Here is a 21,636-nt window from a genome sequence, read left to right on the forward strand (position 1 = left end):
CAGAGCCATTTGAACCATTTTTTGAATTAAGTTGAAGGGTCTGGTGTTGATTTTATAATACAATGAGAGAGCTCAGAAGACTCTAATCTTCCGTGAAAGATAACTAGCCAAACAGGATTTATAATTGGAAAGCTCAAATTATGGCAGTCGAGAAACACAGAGCAAAATTCCTTGAAACACAGGTAAGATGGATTTTAATTTCAATTGAGACAATAACTGGGTATGGATTAAAAGTGACGAAACACTTGGAGTAGGTGTACTAAAGATGGAAAGAGAGTTTAGGTTGATGAAATATATCTACAGCAATAAATCTCCTGGAATACAAAAATAAGGTCTAACAACACCGTTATCAGAAGAGAATGTTCTTTACCATTAAATTCATCACTCTGAACTAAACCCTGGACTAACGAAAAGTCTCGGAAAGGACATTTCTAAGAGAAATTTTTGGTTCAAATTACGAAGGAATTCTTCCAGAAAATAATGTCGGAAACTATGCAGCGAAAGAGCCTTCGATAATTATGCAGGCTGTTGAGAACAGATTAACCATGCATACATTCACATATCTCAGGTAGATAGAACCACAACGAAATGCATTACAGAGGTTTGGAAAGCTTTTGATATTTCAGACATCATACAGAATTATGCTTACAAACAAAGTGCAGATCTTGGAAGAGTTTCGAAGTGAAACAGAAGGAGGACGAAAGAGATGTGGACGAACTCGTACAGAACAACAAAGGAAACAGTATAGTTGACGCCAGAAGGATTAATGTTGACAGGGAATAATTTATATTAAAGAAAAGAAATAAAGAGATGAGGAGAGAACATAATTAGTCAGTTAGCTTGTGAATAAATCTTACTCTATTAAAGTAATACTAGTATCATTAAAATTGCGTTAAGTAATTTTCTCACAAAACAAATACTTGTCAGAATTACAGAAGTAGTCAAAGCTGAAGAGAACAAAACATCGACGAGAGGATCAATTCCTGAAGAAATCTGAATCTATGAAAATCATGTCACCTTTATCTGCTTTTACTGAGGTCGTGATCAAACAGTCGAATATTAGACAATACATACGCAAATATTGATAACTAGCTCGAATCGTGCTGGTCACATCAGGTCTTGAATGCAGTTTTGGACTACCGATACTTTCTTATGTCCAAGACGAGATAACAATAAAGTGGTTCTTAAGGTCTGAAGAAGTCAGAATATGAGTCACGTCACCTACAACGTTACAAGTGCCCATCTGTACCTAAAAAGTAGCGCCCGAAAACCTCAAACCATACACACACCTAAAAAGGACTGCTGTGATCACACAATCGAATGTTTAACGCGATTTACGCAAATGTTCATGGCTAATTCAAGACATTTGATTGTCCTTCGCTACTCTGTCCATCTTGAATTACATCACAAAAACCAAATATCTGGCAAAATGGAACACTGAATTAGTTATTATATTGCTATATACAGAAATATTTTTCTAAATATTCGAAATGAATACAGACAAGAGAGCGATTTCCTGTCCTCTTCGACAGTTTATCTTAGAATATGTCGAGACTGTTTAAGTAACTAGATACACCCAAGAAGTATGAAACAAGTGTTTCTCGACATGGTCATTGCTAATCTTCCTGTTTAATATGAGTCAACAAATAATTTTTATCTTGTAGCTTGAGGGACAGATTTTTGTGCGTCATGAAACTGACAACAGTTTTTTAGTCTTTGTCCTTTCCACTGGTTTTACGTCATCCTCCAGCTTTTCTAATGTAGACTCACTATTCTCGTCCGGACAAATGTAATAAACGCAGTATTTTCTATGCAGCATGTTTCATATTCTAATCTTCAATGGTTTCACTCTACTTCTCTTTCCAGAGCAAGGTTGACGATACCTGGAGATCGTTGTACACGTATGTACCGCTTACCGGACGGATGTTCCGGAAAATATTTATTTTCCTGATGTATTAAGTAGCTGTTGAGTTCAAGCAACAATTATTCACTTAAATGTGACATATCCTATAGCTCCACACTTCAGTGCTTCCAATATCTCCTGCTACAATACTCGAAGTATCGCTGTGTTGTTGGGGTGTATGTTAACTCAATACCCTGGCAGTTTACAGGCGACGTAGCGAGCTTTGTCCAAATGGTTGTCCTGAATTGCCGGAGGCATAACATTCACCTCCACTAGATATTGGTGTTACGTGTTTCTGCACGTCGGAGACATGCCTCTTTGATCGCTATTTCCGATTTAACATTATGAGCTTATAGGAGAAAGTGTTATGCATAGGTTCAACCAAGATGCTGTACATATCAGATGTTGTATTGCTGTTCTGGCGTGCTGATAGTATCTGAAGTGCAAGAACAGGTAGCGTGAATTTTGTTCAATAGCTGAAGAAAACAGAAGTGTGAAAATCACGTCAATATGAGTTCGCAGGACGTTCAGGCAGATGCGCTTATCAAAAAGGTTAACAAAGAAATATATAGATTTCTGTTTAGTGTCGAGTATCGCTAATAGTTATACTATGCATACTTGATTCAACAGTAGTTGGACATTGCATTGAAATTCTCGAAAGACGCTTGCCGTATGTCGACAAAATGCCTGCTCTAAGCGGTAGTGTGCAAGATGGTGCAGAAATAACTTCACTTACAATTAGAAATTTTAGCTCTTTTCTTCACACTAGGACTATGCCGAAAAAAGTAAATAATGTGTACAAATAAGTAGAATATGATAGTGATAGGAAAGAGGGTGGAGGAAGATGAGCAAGAAATGGGCTTCAGGAAAGAGTATTTAATCCATAAGTAAGGAGAATGAATATAATGGTTCCGTCTTTACCTACTTACATGAGTGGTTTGCCTTCTGTACTTGTTAGAACGGCTTCCCTATTTATCGTGCCGTGCAAGAGATACGGTAATTTTTTCTTCGGCTGTTACTCAACAGAATAAAAGCATCTAAGAGGCGTGTCCGAAAAGTAAGTACCGTTTCGCTCTACGACCGCGGCAGTACTAGTGTCTCAGTTCCGCACATTTGCAATTATCTCTCTGATTCATTGTCTTTCTACTGTCGCTATCACAGTCGGGTTGCGTTGTGTTTACATATGTTAGAGGTCGTTCAAAATGTTTAAGACAATCTCTGAGCCCGTGTACTGTGAAATGCGTTCTTATCGTCAACTTGTAGAAAGTTATGGTGAAACTGTAAGGACTAACGGAATGATTAGAAAGTGGGTGACACAATTAAATTACAGACGAACCAGTGTTCCTTGACGAAGCTCTGAGTGGGAAGCCTTCTGTTGTGATTGATGATTTGTTTGAGAAATTGAATGAGGAAATTCGTCAAAACAGACCGTTCACAATAAGAATACTTTGTGATGATTCCACAAATTTCAAAAATTATTTTGCATGAGGTTATCACAAATCGCTTAACCGTTAGCAAATTCTAGTCCAGTTTGGTTCCGAAAATGCTTATAGATCTCTACAAAATAAAGAGACTTGCCATTGGTTCGAATTCTGAAATAAAATTATGAAACTGTCACTTCACACTCGAAACAGCAGTCGATGAAGTGGAGGCACTCACGATTCTCCACCCACCCCCCTCCCTTACACACACACACACACACACACAAAATTCAAATCAACGGTGTCAGCACAAAAAAAACGGATACTGTGTTTTCTGAACAGACAGAGAACTCCCTCCCAGAGATGAAACCACCATTGCGGTACGATATTGTGAAAGACCGAGAAAACTTAAGCGCGCAATGCAAAGCAAAGGGCGTGGAAAGACCAGTCAAGGTAATGTGTTGCTTCATAACAACGCACGTCCCCATTCTGCTTTTATCACTTGAGGCCTTATGCAACAATTTGGTTAGGAACAGTTCGATCATCCGCCGCACATCCTCGATTTCGCACTTCCTGATTACTTCTTGTTCTTGAACTTGAAGTGTGATTTTGGAGGAGGGTTCTTCGACATCGATAACGACGGAAAAGCAGTATGTCAGCAGTGACTGTTTTCACTGGACGCATCTGTATATGAAGGGGGCGTAGAAAAGCTGGTTTCCCGCTATGACGAGTGTTTGAGCAATGGCGACTCCTATGTAGAAAAATCGTTTAATAAATGCTTTTTCTTGTAAAAACAAATTTTGATTTGAAAAAAATGTATGTATGAATTTTTCGTTTCCAGACAGGTTCTTACTATACGCACATGTCTCGTATAAAATAAAAATAAAAAAGTTTATCAACACCTTTGGTACCGAGATGAATAGGGACATTGGCCTGCCAGAATCGTGCTCATTATATTTTGATAGATATAGCTGTGGAGGAGGAACACACCTACGAGCCCGACTAACCTCATGTGCAAATACGTCTCAGATGCTGGAGCGGCGGTCCATGACTTTCAGCGACGGCACCAACCGAAAAGAGCTGAGAGCGACAGAGCAACTGATTTCTCGCCAACGAGGAGCTGGCGACTTTATAGATTCGCCGTTGAAAATCGTCGTCTAACTGATATACAGTGAACAGTTCAGGTATAGTGTTATTATCAGAATCGACAGCCGAACCTCGTCCACAATATTACATCTGTTATACATGCGGACGTCAGAAGCAAATAACGGAGGGAAATGGAAAGTATATTTGGAGACAGTGAACTGGTAAAACTAAACCTAGAGGGATATGATAATATGTTAGACATGGGGAATCTGAACCTGTTAGTAGGGGAAGAAACCCTACCGTCGCCCTCGGTGGCTCAGATGGATAGAGTGTCTGCCATGTAAGCAGGATGTCCGGGGTTTGTGTCGCGGTCGGGACACACATTTTCACCTGTCCACGTTGATATATATCAACGTCCGTCAACAGCTGAAGGTATTCATATATGATTATAATTTCGTTATGGACAGCTGCAGATCATCAATGGTGTCAGTTTTTTGGGACATGTCAGAAAGAACAGCCACCATATTCATATAAGTATATGGCAATACCGGCCATGACCATCTTCTTGTGCGCAGATGCACACATACTACCCGAACTCTTACGGTATTAGGTAAGAATGTCTTCCATGACTAAAGAGTGTGTTGGGTAAGAAGACTACGAATGTAATGTGTGGACATGAGAATGTGGGTCTCGCGGGAGGTGTGGGCGAGATAGTCCCTGCAGGAGCATTATCCTCTGTGCCCTCGGTGGCTCAGATGTCTAGAGCGTCTGCCATGTAAGCAGTATAACCCGGGATCCTGTCTGTGGTGTCACTGCCAGACACCACACTTGCTAGGTGGTAGCCTTTAAATCGGCCGCGGTCCGTTAGTATACGTCGGACCCGCGTGTCGCCACTATCAGTGATTGCAGACCGAGCGCCGCCACACGGCAGGTCTAGAGACTTCCTAGCACTCGCCCCAGTTGTACAACCGACTTTGCTAGCGATGGTTCACTGACAAAATACGCTCTCAATTGCCGAGACGATAGTTTGCATAGCCTTCAGCTACGTCATTTGCTACGACCTAGCAAGGCGCCAGTACCAGTTACTATTGTCAAGAGCGACACTCATCATTAATGGATTAAAGTTAAGTATTCCACCAGCTACGTCCGTTTTTCTAAAGTCTACTTTCCTTGTCCTGTTCCAGACCTCACGCCAACCTGCGTGAGCTAAAACGCGTGCCTTTCGGCTTCCTCTAATGATACAGTGTTGGCTCTCCTGCCAACCCACAACACTGTCAATGTTGGGGCACACATTTTCACCTGCCTCCATTGATATATATCAACGCCCGTCAGCAGCTGAAGATATTAATACATAATTCTAATTTCGTTCTAGACCGCTGCAGGTCATCAGTGTGGTCTGTTCTTTCGGACATGTCTGAAATATACACCTTATCCATATATGAATGGATGTAGGTGATCAGACAGGATGCTTATGTACATGTTATCGGTCAGAGTCGTATCTAGACATATCAGGGGTCCCGTATCACTCCAACTGCACATGCCCCACACCATTACAGAGCCTCCAGCAGCTTGAACAGTCTCCTGCTGACATGCAAGGCCCATGGATTCCTGAGGTTTTCTCTATGCTCGTACACGTCCATTAACTCGGTGCAATTTGAAACGAAACTCGACCAACCAGACAACATGTTTCCAGTGATCAACAGTCCAATGTCGGTGTAGAAGGGGCCAGGCGAGGCGTAAATCTTTGCTTCGTGCAGTCATCAAGGGTACACGAGGAGGCCTTCAGCTCCGAAAAGCCATGTCGATGATGTTCCGTTGAATGATTCGCACGCAGACTCCTGTTGATGGGCCAGCGCTGAAACTGGCAGGAGGTTGCGGAAGGGGTGAACTTCTGTCATGTTAAACGATTCTCTTCAGTCGTCGTTGGTCCCGTTCCTGCAGGATCTTTTTGCAGCCACAGCGATGTCGGAGTTTTGATGTTTTACCGGGTTCCTTATATTCACAGTACACTCGTGATATGTTCTTACGGGAAAATCCCTACGTCATCACTAACTCAGAGATGCTGTGTCCCATCGCCCGTACGTCGACTATAGCACCACATTCAAACGCACTTAAACCTTGATAAACTGCCATTGTAGCAGCAGTAACCGATTTAACAACTGCGACAGACACTTGTCTTATACAGGCGCTGCCGACCGTAGCGCCGTATGCTGCCTGTTTACGTATCTCCGTATTTGATTACGTATGGCTATACCAGCTTCTTTGGCACTTCGGTGTAAAATGCAAAGTGGACAGCGCTAATAAGTGATAAATTTAGACTGCTTGGAAATATCACATGGGATTTGTTATTGCATCTACATGGTCAGGCAAACATGAAATTTTATATTTCTGACGCATCGCATGCAACATTAAGTAAACGCAGCAATAAATTAGTCTATGATATCACGCACCTTCTCTCTAACGTTGTAAGTCGAAGCTGTAGCTTGTGAAGAATTCAGTAATACAGTGCAGTACTGTAGATAATCACGAACGACTACGGAATACACCATGACGTAAGGCAAGCATTAAATTCTGAGGACGCGTTGAATCCAAACCGCCGTGTCTCGCAGCAGCCTCAGCTGCAGACGGTCTTAAGATAGCACGCACGGCCGCTGCAGCCGAGATTAAGGCTCAGCCAGCTAATTAAACCGTCTAATACACTCTGAAGTAGTTCCCTCACAGAGATTAGCGCGATGTGCAAGAAGCAGAAGCTACAATTTTATTACATTCCTCGGTCTCTCTTGGCGCTTTCACTTGTGTTAGTAATGTTGAAACTTACAATTTAATTTTTAATTTAGTTACTATTTTTGTTCTTTCTTTCTTGATGTTGAAAGTTTTTCTTTCTGGAACCATTGTGATTATTATAAGACGAGACATTCAGTTTGAAGAACCGGAAACACTGAAAGAAGAGTGACAAGCACTTGTAATGCATGGTGCTCCATTGACTAACAAGAATGAAAAATGCTCCTATCGTAGCACATAGAGGGCGAATACGCCATGGTAAGTTCGAGGAAGGCTGGGCGACAGCTCTTCTGCCTGGTAGCATATTTCTCACAGTAAGTACAACAGCAACATAATAGAATACATGAAATATCTCATAAGCACATCCTGCAATGCAAAACTACTGTGTGAATAAAGCTGTAGAACATTGAAACAAGTCTTGCACATCATAAAGTATGCTGGGTGACGATACAGATTATTTGTCACGCCAACGACCAATTTCGTGTATCATTGGAATTTTTTCAGCTCAGAGAATTGCACAACTCAAACAATGGACATTACTTAATTAGCTGTCAGTTGCCATAACAGTAGTTGAGTGTAATAAAAAAAGGTAAATAATCGTAGGAAATGTAAATTTGTCATTGGTTGATGAAGTTGGAAATAGAGTGGCTTAGTGGTGAAGGTAAGGTACAAAATAACAAAAAACTCTCTACAGTAAACTAAATTTACTCTCTGTTTTTGTGGATGAGTCCGTTCAAGTAGTTGCGCTTCAAGCGGCGTCTACTCGGAAACAACGACATATAAAAACCATATTGAAGGACTCCGGAAAGCCCAAGAGTTTTACATTAACAATGGGACGCAAGTAGTCGATATGTCCGTTTCAATAACTGCAAATTAAAAATCAGATTCATATTCTTCAGGCCCAAACTTTCCAGTAGCCACAATACTCTGTCTAGGCATAAAAAAGCTTTCACAGCCGCGTGAGTGGAATGTACAGTTGCGGAAAAATAAAATGCCGCATCTAATGTGCAGGTGGGGCAAACAAAATGGCCCGGGGAGCAGAGTTCCAAGGAGCAAAGAAACAGAGACTTGCATGGTGCAGAGCCGAATTGAGTCATGTTCTTTGGCGTTCAGCCATGAGTCACCATTCTGTTTGTAGCAGTCAGATCGACAACAGCGTGTTCGTAGACAACCAGATGAAAGGTCACAGAGGCCAGCTATTCTTAAGGCCTATATAACTCCTAGAGCCATGGTGTGAGGAGTTAATTGATGTGACAACAAGACTCATTTAGTAATTTTTGGCTTAATTTCAGCCGGAACACGCCGTACCGGCACTCCAGAACCTCCCAGGGAATTTCTTTTTTGTACACGTTTATTAAATCGCAACGTAACAATAATTTCCCATTTTTTGGCACCAGTGAACAAGGCAGTGGGTGACCACTGTCATACGATAGGGAGGGCCGTGAGGCGAGGTACTGTGTGTGTGTGTGTGTGTGTGTGTGTGTGTGTGTGTGTTTGTGTGTGTGTATATGTGTGAACAGTATACCCAAGATACGTTGAGCTTCGTTCCGAAGTTTGTCATAGGTACATATCGGTAACCTTCGTGGCGACTGTCTTTTGTTTACTGTCTTTTGCCAGCAACCTCAGTGATCTAGTAGTGGTGACTTTTGGCGTTATGTTTGTCAATGAAAAATGTGGTGTCACCGCCAGACACCACACTTGCTAGGTGGTAGCCTTTAATTCGGCCGCGGTCCGTCAGTATACGTCGGACCCGCGTGTCGCCACTATCAGTGATTGCAGACCGAGCGCCGCCACACGGCAGGTCTAGAGTGTCTTCCTAGCACTCGCCCCAGTTATAAAGCCGACTTTGCTAGCGATGGTTCACTGACAAATTACGCTCTCATTTGCCGAGACGATAGTTAGCATAGCCTTCAGCTACGTCATTTGCTACGACCTAGCAAGGCGCCATTACCAGTTACTATTGATGCTGTAAAACATGTACCGTCAAGAGCGATGTTCACCAATTATGGATTAAAGTTAAGTATTCCAGCAGCTACGTACTTTGTTTTACTAGTCTCATTCCGTGTCCTGTTCCAGACCTCACGGCAACCTGCGTAAGCTTAAACGCGTGCCTTTCGGCTTCCTCCTAGTGGATTGGCTGTCTTGCCAGTCCACAACAAAAAATAAATTAACGTTAGGACTGTTTGGACAAGAACGCCTACATAACGTGCTTTCACAAAATATTGTTTCTTCCGTGTCGTGATTTTCGCCACATCTGCTGATGAAATGCGGGCAAGGTGTGTGTGTGTGTGTGTGTGTGTGTGTGTGTGTGTGTGTGCTAAAAGCCGATATGAATGGAGCAGAGCTACGGAAAAATGTGGCAGTGTTATGGGTATAGACGGTAGCACCTGTCACTTATATTAAACCTTATCATTTTATTGTTTTGTTTATAAGAAATTATGTTTTATAAACCTGAATTTCAGAACATTAATTGGAGAAAGTTATTTCTCACTCCTTTACCACAAGATTTCAATAACCGGAACTTGTGATAGTTAGGGGGTGAGGAGGGGGGGGGGGCGGGAGGATGGTTCCGTGGTTGAACAGGTGTGTTCCGGCACATAAAATTTTAGAAAATAGTCACTGACTGGATGGAGGCTGAATGCTTTCCAGGATGTAGCAAGAATGGTAAATACTGTTGTAAATACTGTTGCCTGAGCCATCATGGCGAGCGTACGAAACGGAATATTCCTTAAGGATAATACAAAGCTCCGGACGTATGGGTCTTTGATTAGCTTATCAGGAATACTTATTTGTCATAAACAGAATATGTAAAGAATGTGATGCGGAGACGTGTAGTTGTACATGAGTCTGCAGCCAACGCTGTAGATGAACTGCCGTAATATGCGACAAAATCACGGCAATAAATTCCTCAATATAACATTCGAAGGCACTTTTATTTCATGCAGTAACGAAAAAAAGAGTGTATTAGTGAAGCGTGGGTTCACACCTCTTTACTGATATAAAGATGGGCAAGAGATCCGAACTGAATGAAAGTTTAAGTTCATCTGCTTCAGCGGTCAGCGTCGGTTTGAATAAAATCTTTTGGCTATTAGGTCGTGTCATTGCGAATGTTAAAACTTTCATTTAACGCCTCCTAGGTCATGAACAGATTCACGTGGCTTTTCTGGCTAACTGATTTCTAGCTGCTTTTTAATTTCAGGAAATTGTATGACTACGGACGGTTTACGTGGTGGTTCAGTTGAATACAATTTTTGGCATTCATAATAACAGTAGTGAACAGAAATATGTTTAAGCCGTGAGTAGAAATGTATGTGTGAAGAGCCAACATTATTGAATTTTCTTGTAGTTGTAATATTGTAATGTGTGATTACATCAATGAATATAACATATTCACTAGTTACAGAGAATAATTATTACCGTTCCTAAACAGATATCTGGGAGATTTGTGCCAAATATATATATTCCTCCTCACTGAAATTTACGAACGAAAGATAAATCCTCTCCGTAAGTTATGCCTAGCAGCCATTCGCTCGCTTTTCGTTCTTCTGGTTCTCTCACTTTCTGAGCTGTTCCTTGTTCAACGAAGAGAACATTCCATTTTCATATAAATTTTCTTTGGTTCATGACTATGAACACCAAATGTTTTGTTATCGGACTACGGGTTTCGGTCTATAACGACCATCTTCAAATCTGTTTTATAAAAACGTGTTCTGGCGCTGATTTTATGTTTAGCATTTGACGATGCCACTATGGCTCCAGTGTATTAGGACATCTTTTTATGAATCAGATTTAAAGATGGTCATTATAGACCGAAAGCGGTAGTCTGATGTCATAAAAGTTTGTGACTATAGACGTGAACTAAAGAAAATTTATTCTATATTCGGGTCACTGTTCAATTCGCGACCATGTGACAGCTTGCGGAATTCCATTTTCAATTTTTTTTCCAATGCCGTGTAAATGTATGTAAGAGTGTCATGACAGGTGGTTCGATTAGATTAGATTAGATTTACTTTCATTCCAATTGATCCGTAGTGAGGAGGTCATCCTGGATGTAGAACATGTCACAAAAACAATAATACATGACAAATATTTACAAGTAAAACAAACAAGCTAATGTACCATTCCACAGGTCCCAAGTGGAATGATAGTACTTTTTTTTAATGAACACTATATGGAAGAATCATTTTACAAACACTAATGCACTCAATTTAAAATTAAGTTTTTTTTTTATTTACTTATTTACAATGAACACATTACTGCACTGAAATTGTGCATAAGGTACGGCCAAACTTTCAGGAAACATTCCTCGCACACAAATAAAGAAAAGATGTTATGTGGATATGTGTCCGGAAACGCTTAATTTCCATGTTAGAGCTCATTTTAGTTTCGTCCACCTACGCTCAATGGAGCACGTTATCATGATTTCATACGGGATACTCTACCTGTGCTGCTAGAACATGTGCCTTTACAAGTACGACACAACATGTGGTTCATGCACGATGGAGCTCCTGCACATTTCAGTCGAAGTGTTCATATGCTTCTCAACAACAGATTCGGTGACCGATGGGTTGGTAGAGGCGGACCAATTCCATGGCCTCCACGCTCTCCTGACCTCAACCCTCTTGACTTTCATTTATGGGGGCATTTGAAATCTCTTGTCTACGCAACCCCGGTACCAAATGTAGAAACTCTTCGTGCTCGTATTGTGGACGGCTGTAATACAATACGCCGTTCTCCAGGGCTGCATCAGCGCATCAGGGGTTCCATGCGACGGAGGGTGGATGCATGTATCCTCACTAACGGAAGACATTTTGAACATTTCATGTAACAAAGTGTTTGAAGTCACGCTGCTACGTTCTGTTGCTGTATGTTTCCATTCCATGATTAATGTGATTTGAAGAGAAGTAATAAAATGAGCTCTAACATGGAAAGTAAGCGTTTCCGAACACATGTCCACATAACATATTTTCTTTCTTTGTGTATGAGGAATGTTTCCTGAAAGTTTAGCCGTACCTTTTTGTAACACCCTGTATATGTATATACATATTACATATATATATATATATATATATATATATATATATATATATATATATATATATACAGGGTGAGTCACCTAACGTTACCGCTGGATATATTTCGTAAACCACATCAAATACTGACGAACCGATTCCACAGACCCGACGTGAGGAGGGGAGCTAGTGTAATTGTTTAATACAGACCATACAAAAATGCACGGAAGTATGTTTTTTAACATAAACCTAAGTTTTTTTAAAATGGAACCACGTTAGTTTTGTTAGCACATCTGAACATATAAACAAATACGTAATCAGTGCCGTTTGTTGCATTGTAAAATGTTAATTACATCCGGAGATATTGTAACCTAAAGTTGACGCTTGAAACCTCCGACGTTCAGTTGCGTGTTGTAACAAACACGGGCCACGGTCGGCGAGCAACATCTGCAGGGACATGTTTACGATGACGACCGTGTTTACGAGTGTGGCTGTAGTGCACTGTTGTGGTTTGGTCTTGCTGTCGCAGTGTCCGCATGTAGCGCTTGCTGCTGTTGTTATCCTGCATTCGTCTCCGCACGCAGACCAACTGTAGTACACCGTGTTACCAGACGTCTGTGATAGTGTACTGTTGTAGGAACTGTGACCATGGTGTATTCGAACTCTGAAAAGGCGGAGATGATACTCATCTATGGCGAGTGTCGAAGAAATGCAGCTGAAGCCTGCAGGGTGTATGCAGAACTGTACCCGGTCAGAGAGCATCCAACGTGCCGCACAGTGCAAAACATCTACCGCCAACTGTATGCAACAGGTATGGTCGTAGCACGCAAAAGGGTCCGTAATAGGCCCGTCACAGGAGAAGCGGGTGCAGTTGGTGTGTTAGCTGCTGTTGCTATGAACCCACACGTGAGTACACGGGACATTGCGAGAGCCGGTGGACTGAGTCAAAGTAGTGTCATGCGCATACTGCATCGTCACCGCTTTCACCCGTTTCATGAGTCGCTACATCAGCAATTACATGGTGATGACTTTAATCATCGAGTGCAATTATGTCAATGGGCATTAACAGAGAATGCGTTGCAGTTCTACCCGTTTACCGATGAAGCGGGTTTCACAAACCACGGGGCAGTGAATCTACGGAACATGCATTACTGGTCCGTGGACAATCCTCGCTGGCTCAGACAGGTATATCGACAGCGACCGTGGACTGTAAATGTATGGTGCGGAATCATTGGCGACCACCTCATTGGTCCTCACTTTATTGCAGGAGCCCAAACAGCTGCAACATACATTGCGTTTGTACAGAATGATATGCCAACGTTGCTCGAAAATTTTCCACTGGAATCGCGTCGACGTATGTCGTATCAGCATGATGGTGCACCTGCACATATCGCAATTAAACTAGGCTGACCGTTGACAGGATGTTCGAAGGGCGTTTCATAGGACGTGGAGGACGCATAAATTGGCCAGCACGTTCTCCTGATCTTACACCTCTGGACTTCTCTGTGTGGGGTACGTTAAAGGAGAATGTGTACCGTGATGTGCCTACAACCCCAGAGGATATGAAACAACGTATTGTGGCAGCCTGCGGCGACATTACACCAGATGTACTGCGGCGTGTACGACATTCATTACGCCAGAGATTGCAATTGTGTGCAGCAAATGATGGCCACCACATTGAACATCTATTGGCCTGACATGTCGGGACACACTCTATTCCACTCCGTAATTGAAAACGGAAACCACGTGTGTGCGTGTACCTCACCCCTCATGGTAATGTACATGTGCGTCAGAGAAAAAACCAATAGAAAGGTGTTTGCATGTGGACGTAATGTGCTGTTCCAGTCTCTTCTGTACCTAAGGTCCATCACCGTTCCCTTTGGATCCCTACGCAATTCGGTTCTCTCCGATACACACGATCGAACAGCGGAGGAGTGGTACTCAAGCGTCAACTTTAGGTTACAATATCTCCGGATGTAATTAACATTTTACAATGCAACAAACGGCACTGATTACGTATTTGTTTATATGTTCAGATGTGCTAACAAAACTAACGGGGTTACATTTAAAAAAACGTAGGTTTGTGTTAAAAAACATACTTCCGTGCATTTTTTTATGGTATGTATTAACCAATTACACTAGCCCCTCTCCGCACGTTCGGTCTGTGGAATCGATTCGTCAGTATTTGATGTGGTTTACGAAATATATCCAGCGGTAATGTTAGGTGACTCACCCTGTATATATATTGGCCACCAATAAATCCTTTAGGCTTCTCTTAAATTGAATTTCACTGGTTGTTAAGATTTTTATGGCTGCTGGCAAGTTATTGAAAATTTGTGGTCCTGAATAATGCACACCTTTTTGTACAAGAGTAAGTGACTTTAAATCCATGTGAAGATTATTCTTATTTCTGGTACTGATTCCATGAAGTGAGCTGTTGGTTTGAAAAAGTGATCTATTTTTAATGACAAATTTCATTAAGGAATAAATGTGTTGTTGTTGTGGTCTTCAGTCCTGAGACTGGTTTGATGCAGCTCTCCATGCTACTCTATCCTGTGCAAGCTTCTTCATCTCCCTGTACCTACTGCAGCCTACATCCTTCTGAATGTGCTTAGTGTATTCGTCTCTTGGTCCTCCTCTTCGATTTTTACCCTCCACGCTGCCCTCCAATACTAAATTGATGATCCCTCCATGTCTCATAACATGTCCTAGCAACCGATCCCTTCTTCTCGTCAAGTTGTGCCAAAAGCTCCTCTTCTCCCCAATTCTATTCAATACTTCCTCATTAGTTATGTGATCTACCCATCTAATCTTCAGCATTCTTCTGTAGCACCACATTTCGAAAGCTTCTATTCTCATCTTGTCTAAAATATTTGTCGTCCACGTTTTACTTCCATACATGGCTATACTCCATACAAATACTTTCAGAAACGGCTTCCTGGCATTTAAATCTACACTCGAGGTTAACATATTTTTCTTCTTCAGAAACGATTTCCTTGCCATTGCCAGTCTAGATTTTATATGCTCTCTACCTCGACCATCATCAGTTATTTTTCTCCCCAAATAGCAAAACTCCCTTACTACTTTAAGTGTCTCATTTCCTAATCTACTGCCCTCAGCATCACCCGACTTAATTCGACTACATTCCATTGTCCTCGTTTTGCTTTTGTTGATGTTCATCTTACATCCTCCTTTCAAGACACTATAGATTGCGTTCAACTGCTCTTCCAAGTCCTTTGCTGTCTCTGACAGAATTACAATGTCATCGGCGAACCTCAAAGTTTTTATTTCTTCTCATGGATTTTAATACCTACTCCAAATTTTTCTTTTGTTTACTTCACTGCTTGCTTTATATACAGATTGAATTACATCGGGTAGAGGCTACAACCCTGTCTCACTCCCTTCCCAACCACTGCTTCCCTTTCATGTCCCTCGACTCTTGTAACTGCCATCTGGTTTCTGTACAAATTGTAAATAGCCTTTCGCTCCGTATATTTTACCCCTGCCACCTTCAGAATTTGAAAGAGAGTATTCCAGTCAACATTGTCAAAAGCTTTCTCTAAGTCTACAAATGTTAGAAACGTAGGTTTGCCTTTCCTGAATCTAGCTTCTGAGGTAAGTCGTAGGGTCAGTATTGCCTCACGTGTTCCAATATTTCTACGGAATCCAAACTGATCGTCCCCTAGGTCGGCTTCTACTAGCTTTTACATTCGTCTGTAAAGAATTCGCGTTAGTATTTTGCAGCTGTGGCTTATTAAACTGATTGTTCGGTAATTTTCACATCTGTCGACACCTGCTTTCTTTGGGATTGGAATTATTATATTCTTCTTGAAGTCTGAGGGTATTTCGCCTGTCTTATACATCTTGCTCACCAGATGGTAGAGTTTTGTCAGGACTGGCTCTCCCAAGGGTTTCAGTAGTTCTAATGGAATGTTGTCTACTCCGGGGCCTTGTTCCGACTCAGGTCTTTCAGTGCTCTTATTAGTGATAACGACGCCCTCTTGGGTAGTCCCCGCCCAGAGATCCGAATGGGGGACTATTTTACCTCCGGAATATTTCACCCAAGAGAACGCCATCATCATTAACCATACAGTAAAGCTGCATGCCCTCGGGAAAAATTACGGCTGTAGTTTCCCCTTGCTTTCAACCGTTCGCAGTACCAGCCCAGCAAGGCTGTTTTGTTTAGTGTTACAAGGCCAGATCAGTCAATCATCCAGACTGTGGCCCCTGCAACTACTGAAAAGGCTGCTGCCCCTCTTCAGGACCCACACGTTTGTCTGGCCTCTCAACAGATACCCCTCCGTTGTGGTTGCACCTCCGGTACGGCTATCTGTATCGCTGAGGTACGCAAGCCTCCCCACCAACGGCAAGGTCCATGGTTCATGGGCATATATATATATATATATATATATATATATATATATATATATATATATATATATATATATATTACACACAAATCAGTTGGTTCTACTGAGAAATTCATCAATGGTGTAGAAGGAATTGGCCACCAATAAATCTTTTAGGCTTCCCTTAAACTGAATTTCATTGGTTGTTAAGATTTTTATGGCTGCTGGCAAGTTACTGAAAATGTGTGTTCCTGAGTAATGCACACCTTTTTGTACAAGAGTAAGTGACTTTAAATCGTTATGAAGATTACTGTGATTTCTAGTACTGATTCCATGAACTTAGCTGTTGGTTTGAAAAAAGTGATATATTTTTTATGACAAGTTTCATTAAGGAATATATATATTACATTAATTACGTTCGGCTATAATGATATAATTGAGTGATCCATTGCTTCAATGATGCAAAGGTTAAGTCGATATTGCAAGGTGTCAGGAGAGACCGCCTGGTGCGTAGGTCTGCCCCAGACGCCCACGTCGCTGTCGGGTCGCGTCACGGTGTTCGTGCTGGCGCTGACCTCACTCTTCCTGTTCACCTCCTACTCGGCCAACATCGTGGCCCTACTGCAGTCGCCCAGCCACTCCATCCGCTCCGTCTCAGACTTGGCGTCCAGTCCGCTGACGCTGGGCGTCCAGGACATCGCCTACAACAAGGTGTATCTCGGGGTGAGTTCTGATTACCTCGTCACACATAATTCAGTTGAACACACCGGTCTTGTTACTTCACTCTACGATCAGTGGCAAACACACGCACTGTCTTGTTGTTGTGGTCTTCGCTCTGCTTTGGTGCACTTCTCCACGCTTGTCCATCCTGTGCAAGGCTCTTCGTCTCTGCATGCCTACTGCACCTTACGAGGGGGTCTACATCTACATCTACATGGTTTTTCTGCAATTCACACTTAAGTGCCTGGCAGATGGTTCATCGAACCATTTTCATACTACTGCTCTACCATTCCACTCTACAATGGCGCGTGGGAAATGGCAAAACCTAAACCTTCCCGTTCGATCTCCGATTTCTCTTATTTTATTATGATGACCATTTCTCCCTACGTAGGTGGGTGTCAAGAAAATATTTTCGCATTCGCAAGAGAAAGTTTGGTGATAGAAATTTCGTAAATTGATCTCGCCGCAAAGCAAACCGCTTTTGTTTCAGCGTATCATATCAGTTACATAACGTGGAACGAGCTGCCCTTCTTTGCATTCTTTCGATGTCCTCCGTCTATCCTTACCTTGTATGATTCAAATGGTTCAAATGGCTCTGAGCACTATGGGACTAAACTTCTGAGGTCATCAATCCCCTAGAACGTAGAGCTACTTAAACCTAACTAAAGCACTCCGTCTTCAGGCCACAAGTGGCCCATCGGGACCATACGACCGCCGTGTCATCCTCAGAGGAGTATGCGGATAGGAGGGGCGTGTGGTCAGCACACCGCTCTCCCGGTAGTTATGATGGTTTTCTTTGACCGAAGCCGCTACTATTCGGTCGATTAGCTTCTCAATTGGCATCACGAGGCTGAGTGCACCCCGAAAAATGGCAACAGCGCAAGGCGGCTGGATGGTCACCCATCCAAGTGCCGGCCAGTCACAGCAGCGCTTAACTTCGGTGATCTCACGGGAACCGGTGTATCCACTGCGGCAAGGCCGTTGCCTAAACCTAACTAACCTAAGGACATCACACACATCGATGCCCGTGGCAGGATTCGAACCTGCGACCGTAGCGGTCGCGCGGTTCCATACTGTAGCGCCTAGAACCGTTCGGCCACCCCGGATGGCACCTGGTAAGGATCCCAGACGGTGCAGCAATATTCCAGCAGAGGACGAACAAGTGTAATGTAGGCTATCTCTTTAATGGGTTGGTCGCCTCTTCTAAGTGTTCTGCCAACAAAGTGCAGTGCTTGTTTCGCCTTGCCCGCAATATTATCTATGTGGTCTTTCAAATTTAAGTTGCTCGTAATTATAATTCCTAGGTATTTAGTCGAACTGACAGTCCTTAGACTTGTGCGGTTTATCGTATACCCTAAATTTATCGGACATCTTTTAGTACCCATGTGGATGACCTCGCACTTTTCTTTGTTTAGATCCATTTGCCACTCTTCGCACCCTAAAGACGTTCTCTCTAGATCATTTTGTAATTGGAATTGATCGTCTGATTATTTTACTAGACGGCAAATTACAGCGTCATCTGCAAACAGTCTAAGAGGGTTGCTCAGATTATCACCTAGATCATTTATGTAAATCAGGAACAGCAGAGGGCCTATGACACTACCTTGCGGAACGCCGGATATCACTTCTGTTCTATTGGATGGTCACGAATACAGTCACAAAGCTGAGACGATACTCCATATACACGCAATTTGGTTAACAGTCGCCTGTGAGGAACGGTGTCAAAAGCCTTCTGGGAAGACTTCTGGAAATCTAGGAATATGGAATCGATCTGTGATCCTTTGTTGACAGCACTCATTACTTCATGGGAATAAACAGGTAGCTGTGTTGCACAAGAACGATATTTTTCTATCAATAAGTCATTTTCTTCAAGGTGATTCATAATGTTCGAGTACAGTATAAGCTCCAAAATCCTACTGCAAATTGAGGTCAGTCATATGGCTCTGTAATTCAGTGGGTTACTCCAATTTCCTTTCTTGAATATTGGTGTGACCTGCGCTACTTTCCAGTCTTCAGGAGCAGACCTTTCTTCAAGTGAGTGGTTGTATATGATTGCTAGGAATGTCGCTAGTGTGTCTGCATACTCTGAAAGGAATCTGATTGGTATACCATCTGGACCGGAAGACTTGCCTTTCTTAAGTGATTAAGGGATACTGATAAGTCCTTGGCTTTATAAAGAAAAAGTGCTCTATTGGTTCTAACAAGTTTACGTACTCACCATATTCGCCTGGAGCTAATACTTTTATGATATCTTTGATCCAGTTCCATTTAGCCATCTACAAAGATATTTAGATTTTGCTGCAAACCAGCCATCCTCAGCCTTTATGGTTTACTCATTGGTCAGATATCGTCTTCCCTGGAGATGTTTCTTGAGGTTTGGGAACAGTCTAAGGTTGGGGGGGGGGGTCGTCAGTAAGATGAATAGGGTTGATTGTTTGGTTTGTGGGGCGCTCAACGATGAATAGGGTTGATTTTTGAGGTTGTCAGAGTGAAGACCTGCCAACGTCCTCTTCGTGGTGACTACCTTCTGAGCAGGGACTTCGTCTTGCGGAAACAAGATTCCTTTTCTCAGCTTTCAACAATGTTTTGAGATCAGTTGTTGTTTCAGCATGTCGAGATGTTTACCGTAATAATTTTCCGTTATTGTTTTACTACGTTGCACATAGTCAATAAGTAGGCGTCCATCTTTATCCCAAAAGAGAAATGCGAACACCTTGTCTGCTGATCTGTGTGTTTTGAATTACTTTGGACGTTTAGAACTACTGTGTCTTCATTGTTTGGACTGATTTGTTTCCTGGAGTATATCTGTGACGTGCCCACTCGGCTAGCCGCGCGGTCTAACGCACTGTTTATCGAGCAGAAGGGGACCGGCACGAATTCTCCAGGCGGGTTAGTGTCGAGGTCCGGTGTGCCGGCCAGCCAGTGGATGGTTTTTAAGGCGATTTTCCATCAGCCTTGGCGAATGCTGGTTTCCCTTATACCGCCTCACACTATGTCGGCGATTGCTGCTCAAACACTGTCTCCACGCACATGTCCACTATAATTACTCTACCATGCAAACATTTGGGGCTATACTCGTCTGGTATGAGACGTTACCAGGTGTGGGAGGGGGGGGGTGGAGAGGGGAGAGGGGGTATTATTCCACTGGCGGCCGAACTGCACAACAACCTTGGTTTCGGTGTGGGGTAGCGTGGGGGGGGGGGGGCGGGGGGGGGCTGATCTGCTGTGGCCTGTTGTGGGGCTGTGAACACTAAGGGCTACGGCGGGAGGGGGCCTCTCCGCCGTTTCTAGGTTCCCGGTTTAATACACACACAATACACAAACTTCAGACGAGACGATCAAAAAATCCAACAGGTTCTCGGCGAAACTGGACCAAAATGTCAAGTGAAGCAACCAGTCGTCTATGCTTTTAGTCTGCATTGAGGCACTTGGGAACCCATTTAGCTGAGAGCTTTCTTAAGTGCAAAATCTCATGAGTTATATGACCCACCCGTTCGTAGGACGTGCACAGAGTCTCTGCTGTCATCTTAGCAATTATCCTCTGATCATCGAGGGTAATGAAATGAAAACCAATCACAATTTTGGATCTGTGACTTTAGTTGTCCATCCAGGAAGCTCTTTATCTCGAGTGCTGAAATTCCCTAATTTAAAAGCAGTAACCAAATTCCGATAGTGGAGTAGGAAGGGCAGTGTACTAAACACGTAATCATAAACTTGTTTGGCCGTCTTCCCTTTTAAACAAAGATATTTATTCGCAGCACGACTCTCTCACCGTGAATTCTCTATTTTCTTGCCAATCACACAGAAGCGAATCCTCGTCCATCTCTTGGGACATACTTAATGTATTCAAATCTTAGGCTCCGTCTACAATTTCCGAATCCAGCTCTACCATCCATTATTAAACTGGCGATTTCTTGATGCCCAGAATGTTTTCTGTTTGAGGTTTCGACGCTGAATTCCCGTGTCTGGAACCGCATTGGTGGCACTAACGAATCGTCGGCCGGAGATAAACAAATTAAGTAAGACAACACCAGCGGGAAATCGAAGCTAGAAGAACTTATTTTCTTGATCAAGGGAAATGTTGTGATATATCTGCCTCTGAGTAAGCCCTAATATCTGTTATCGTGCTCCCTACCCGTTGTGCATGACTGAAGCAGCAAAATGCTCGCTCTTGTTTCGCTATTGTTTCTCTGTCAGGGTTTCTGGAGAATTACTACGCCAGTCTTCCAGATATTCACTTTACGTTATTCGGTCATCTCCGTTATGTTTTCAGATGGGCTGTAACGACCTGATACCATCCCAGCAGCGCTTCTCCGAGCTCCTTCAAAGTCTGTTGTCGTGCCTGCTGGATAAGGACTCCAAAC

General features: G+C 42.7%; 1 protein-coding gene across 1 annotated transcript in view; it reads left to right on the forward strand.

Moving 5' to 3' along the window:
- The window catches only part of LOC126142539 (ionotropic receptor 75a), a 179,127-nt gene that overhangs the window by 124,384 nt on the left and 33,107 nt on the right, over positions 1-21,636 (forward strand). The window contains exon 6 of the mRNA XM_049915288.1: positions 17,067-17,275. Within this exon, the coding sequence (XP_049771245.1) occupies positions 17,067-17,275 (209 nt within the window). The remainder of the gene's footprint in view (positions 1-17,066; positions 17,276-21,636) is intronic.

Source organism: Schistocerca cancellata, chromosome 1, assembly GCF_023864275.1.
Source record: "Schistocerca cancellata isolate TAMUIC-IGC-003103 chromosome 1, iqSchCanc2.1, whole genome shotgun sequence".
Lineage (NCBI taxonomy): Eukaryota > Metazoa > Arthropoda > Insecta > Orthoptera > Acrididae > Schistocerca > Schistocerca cancellata.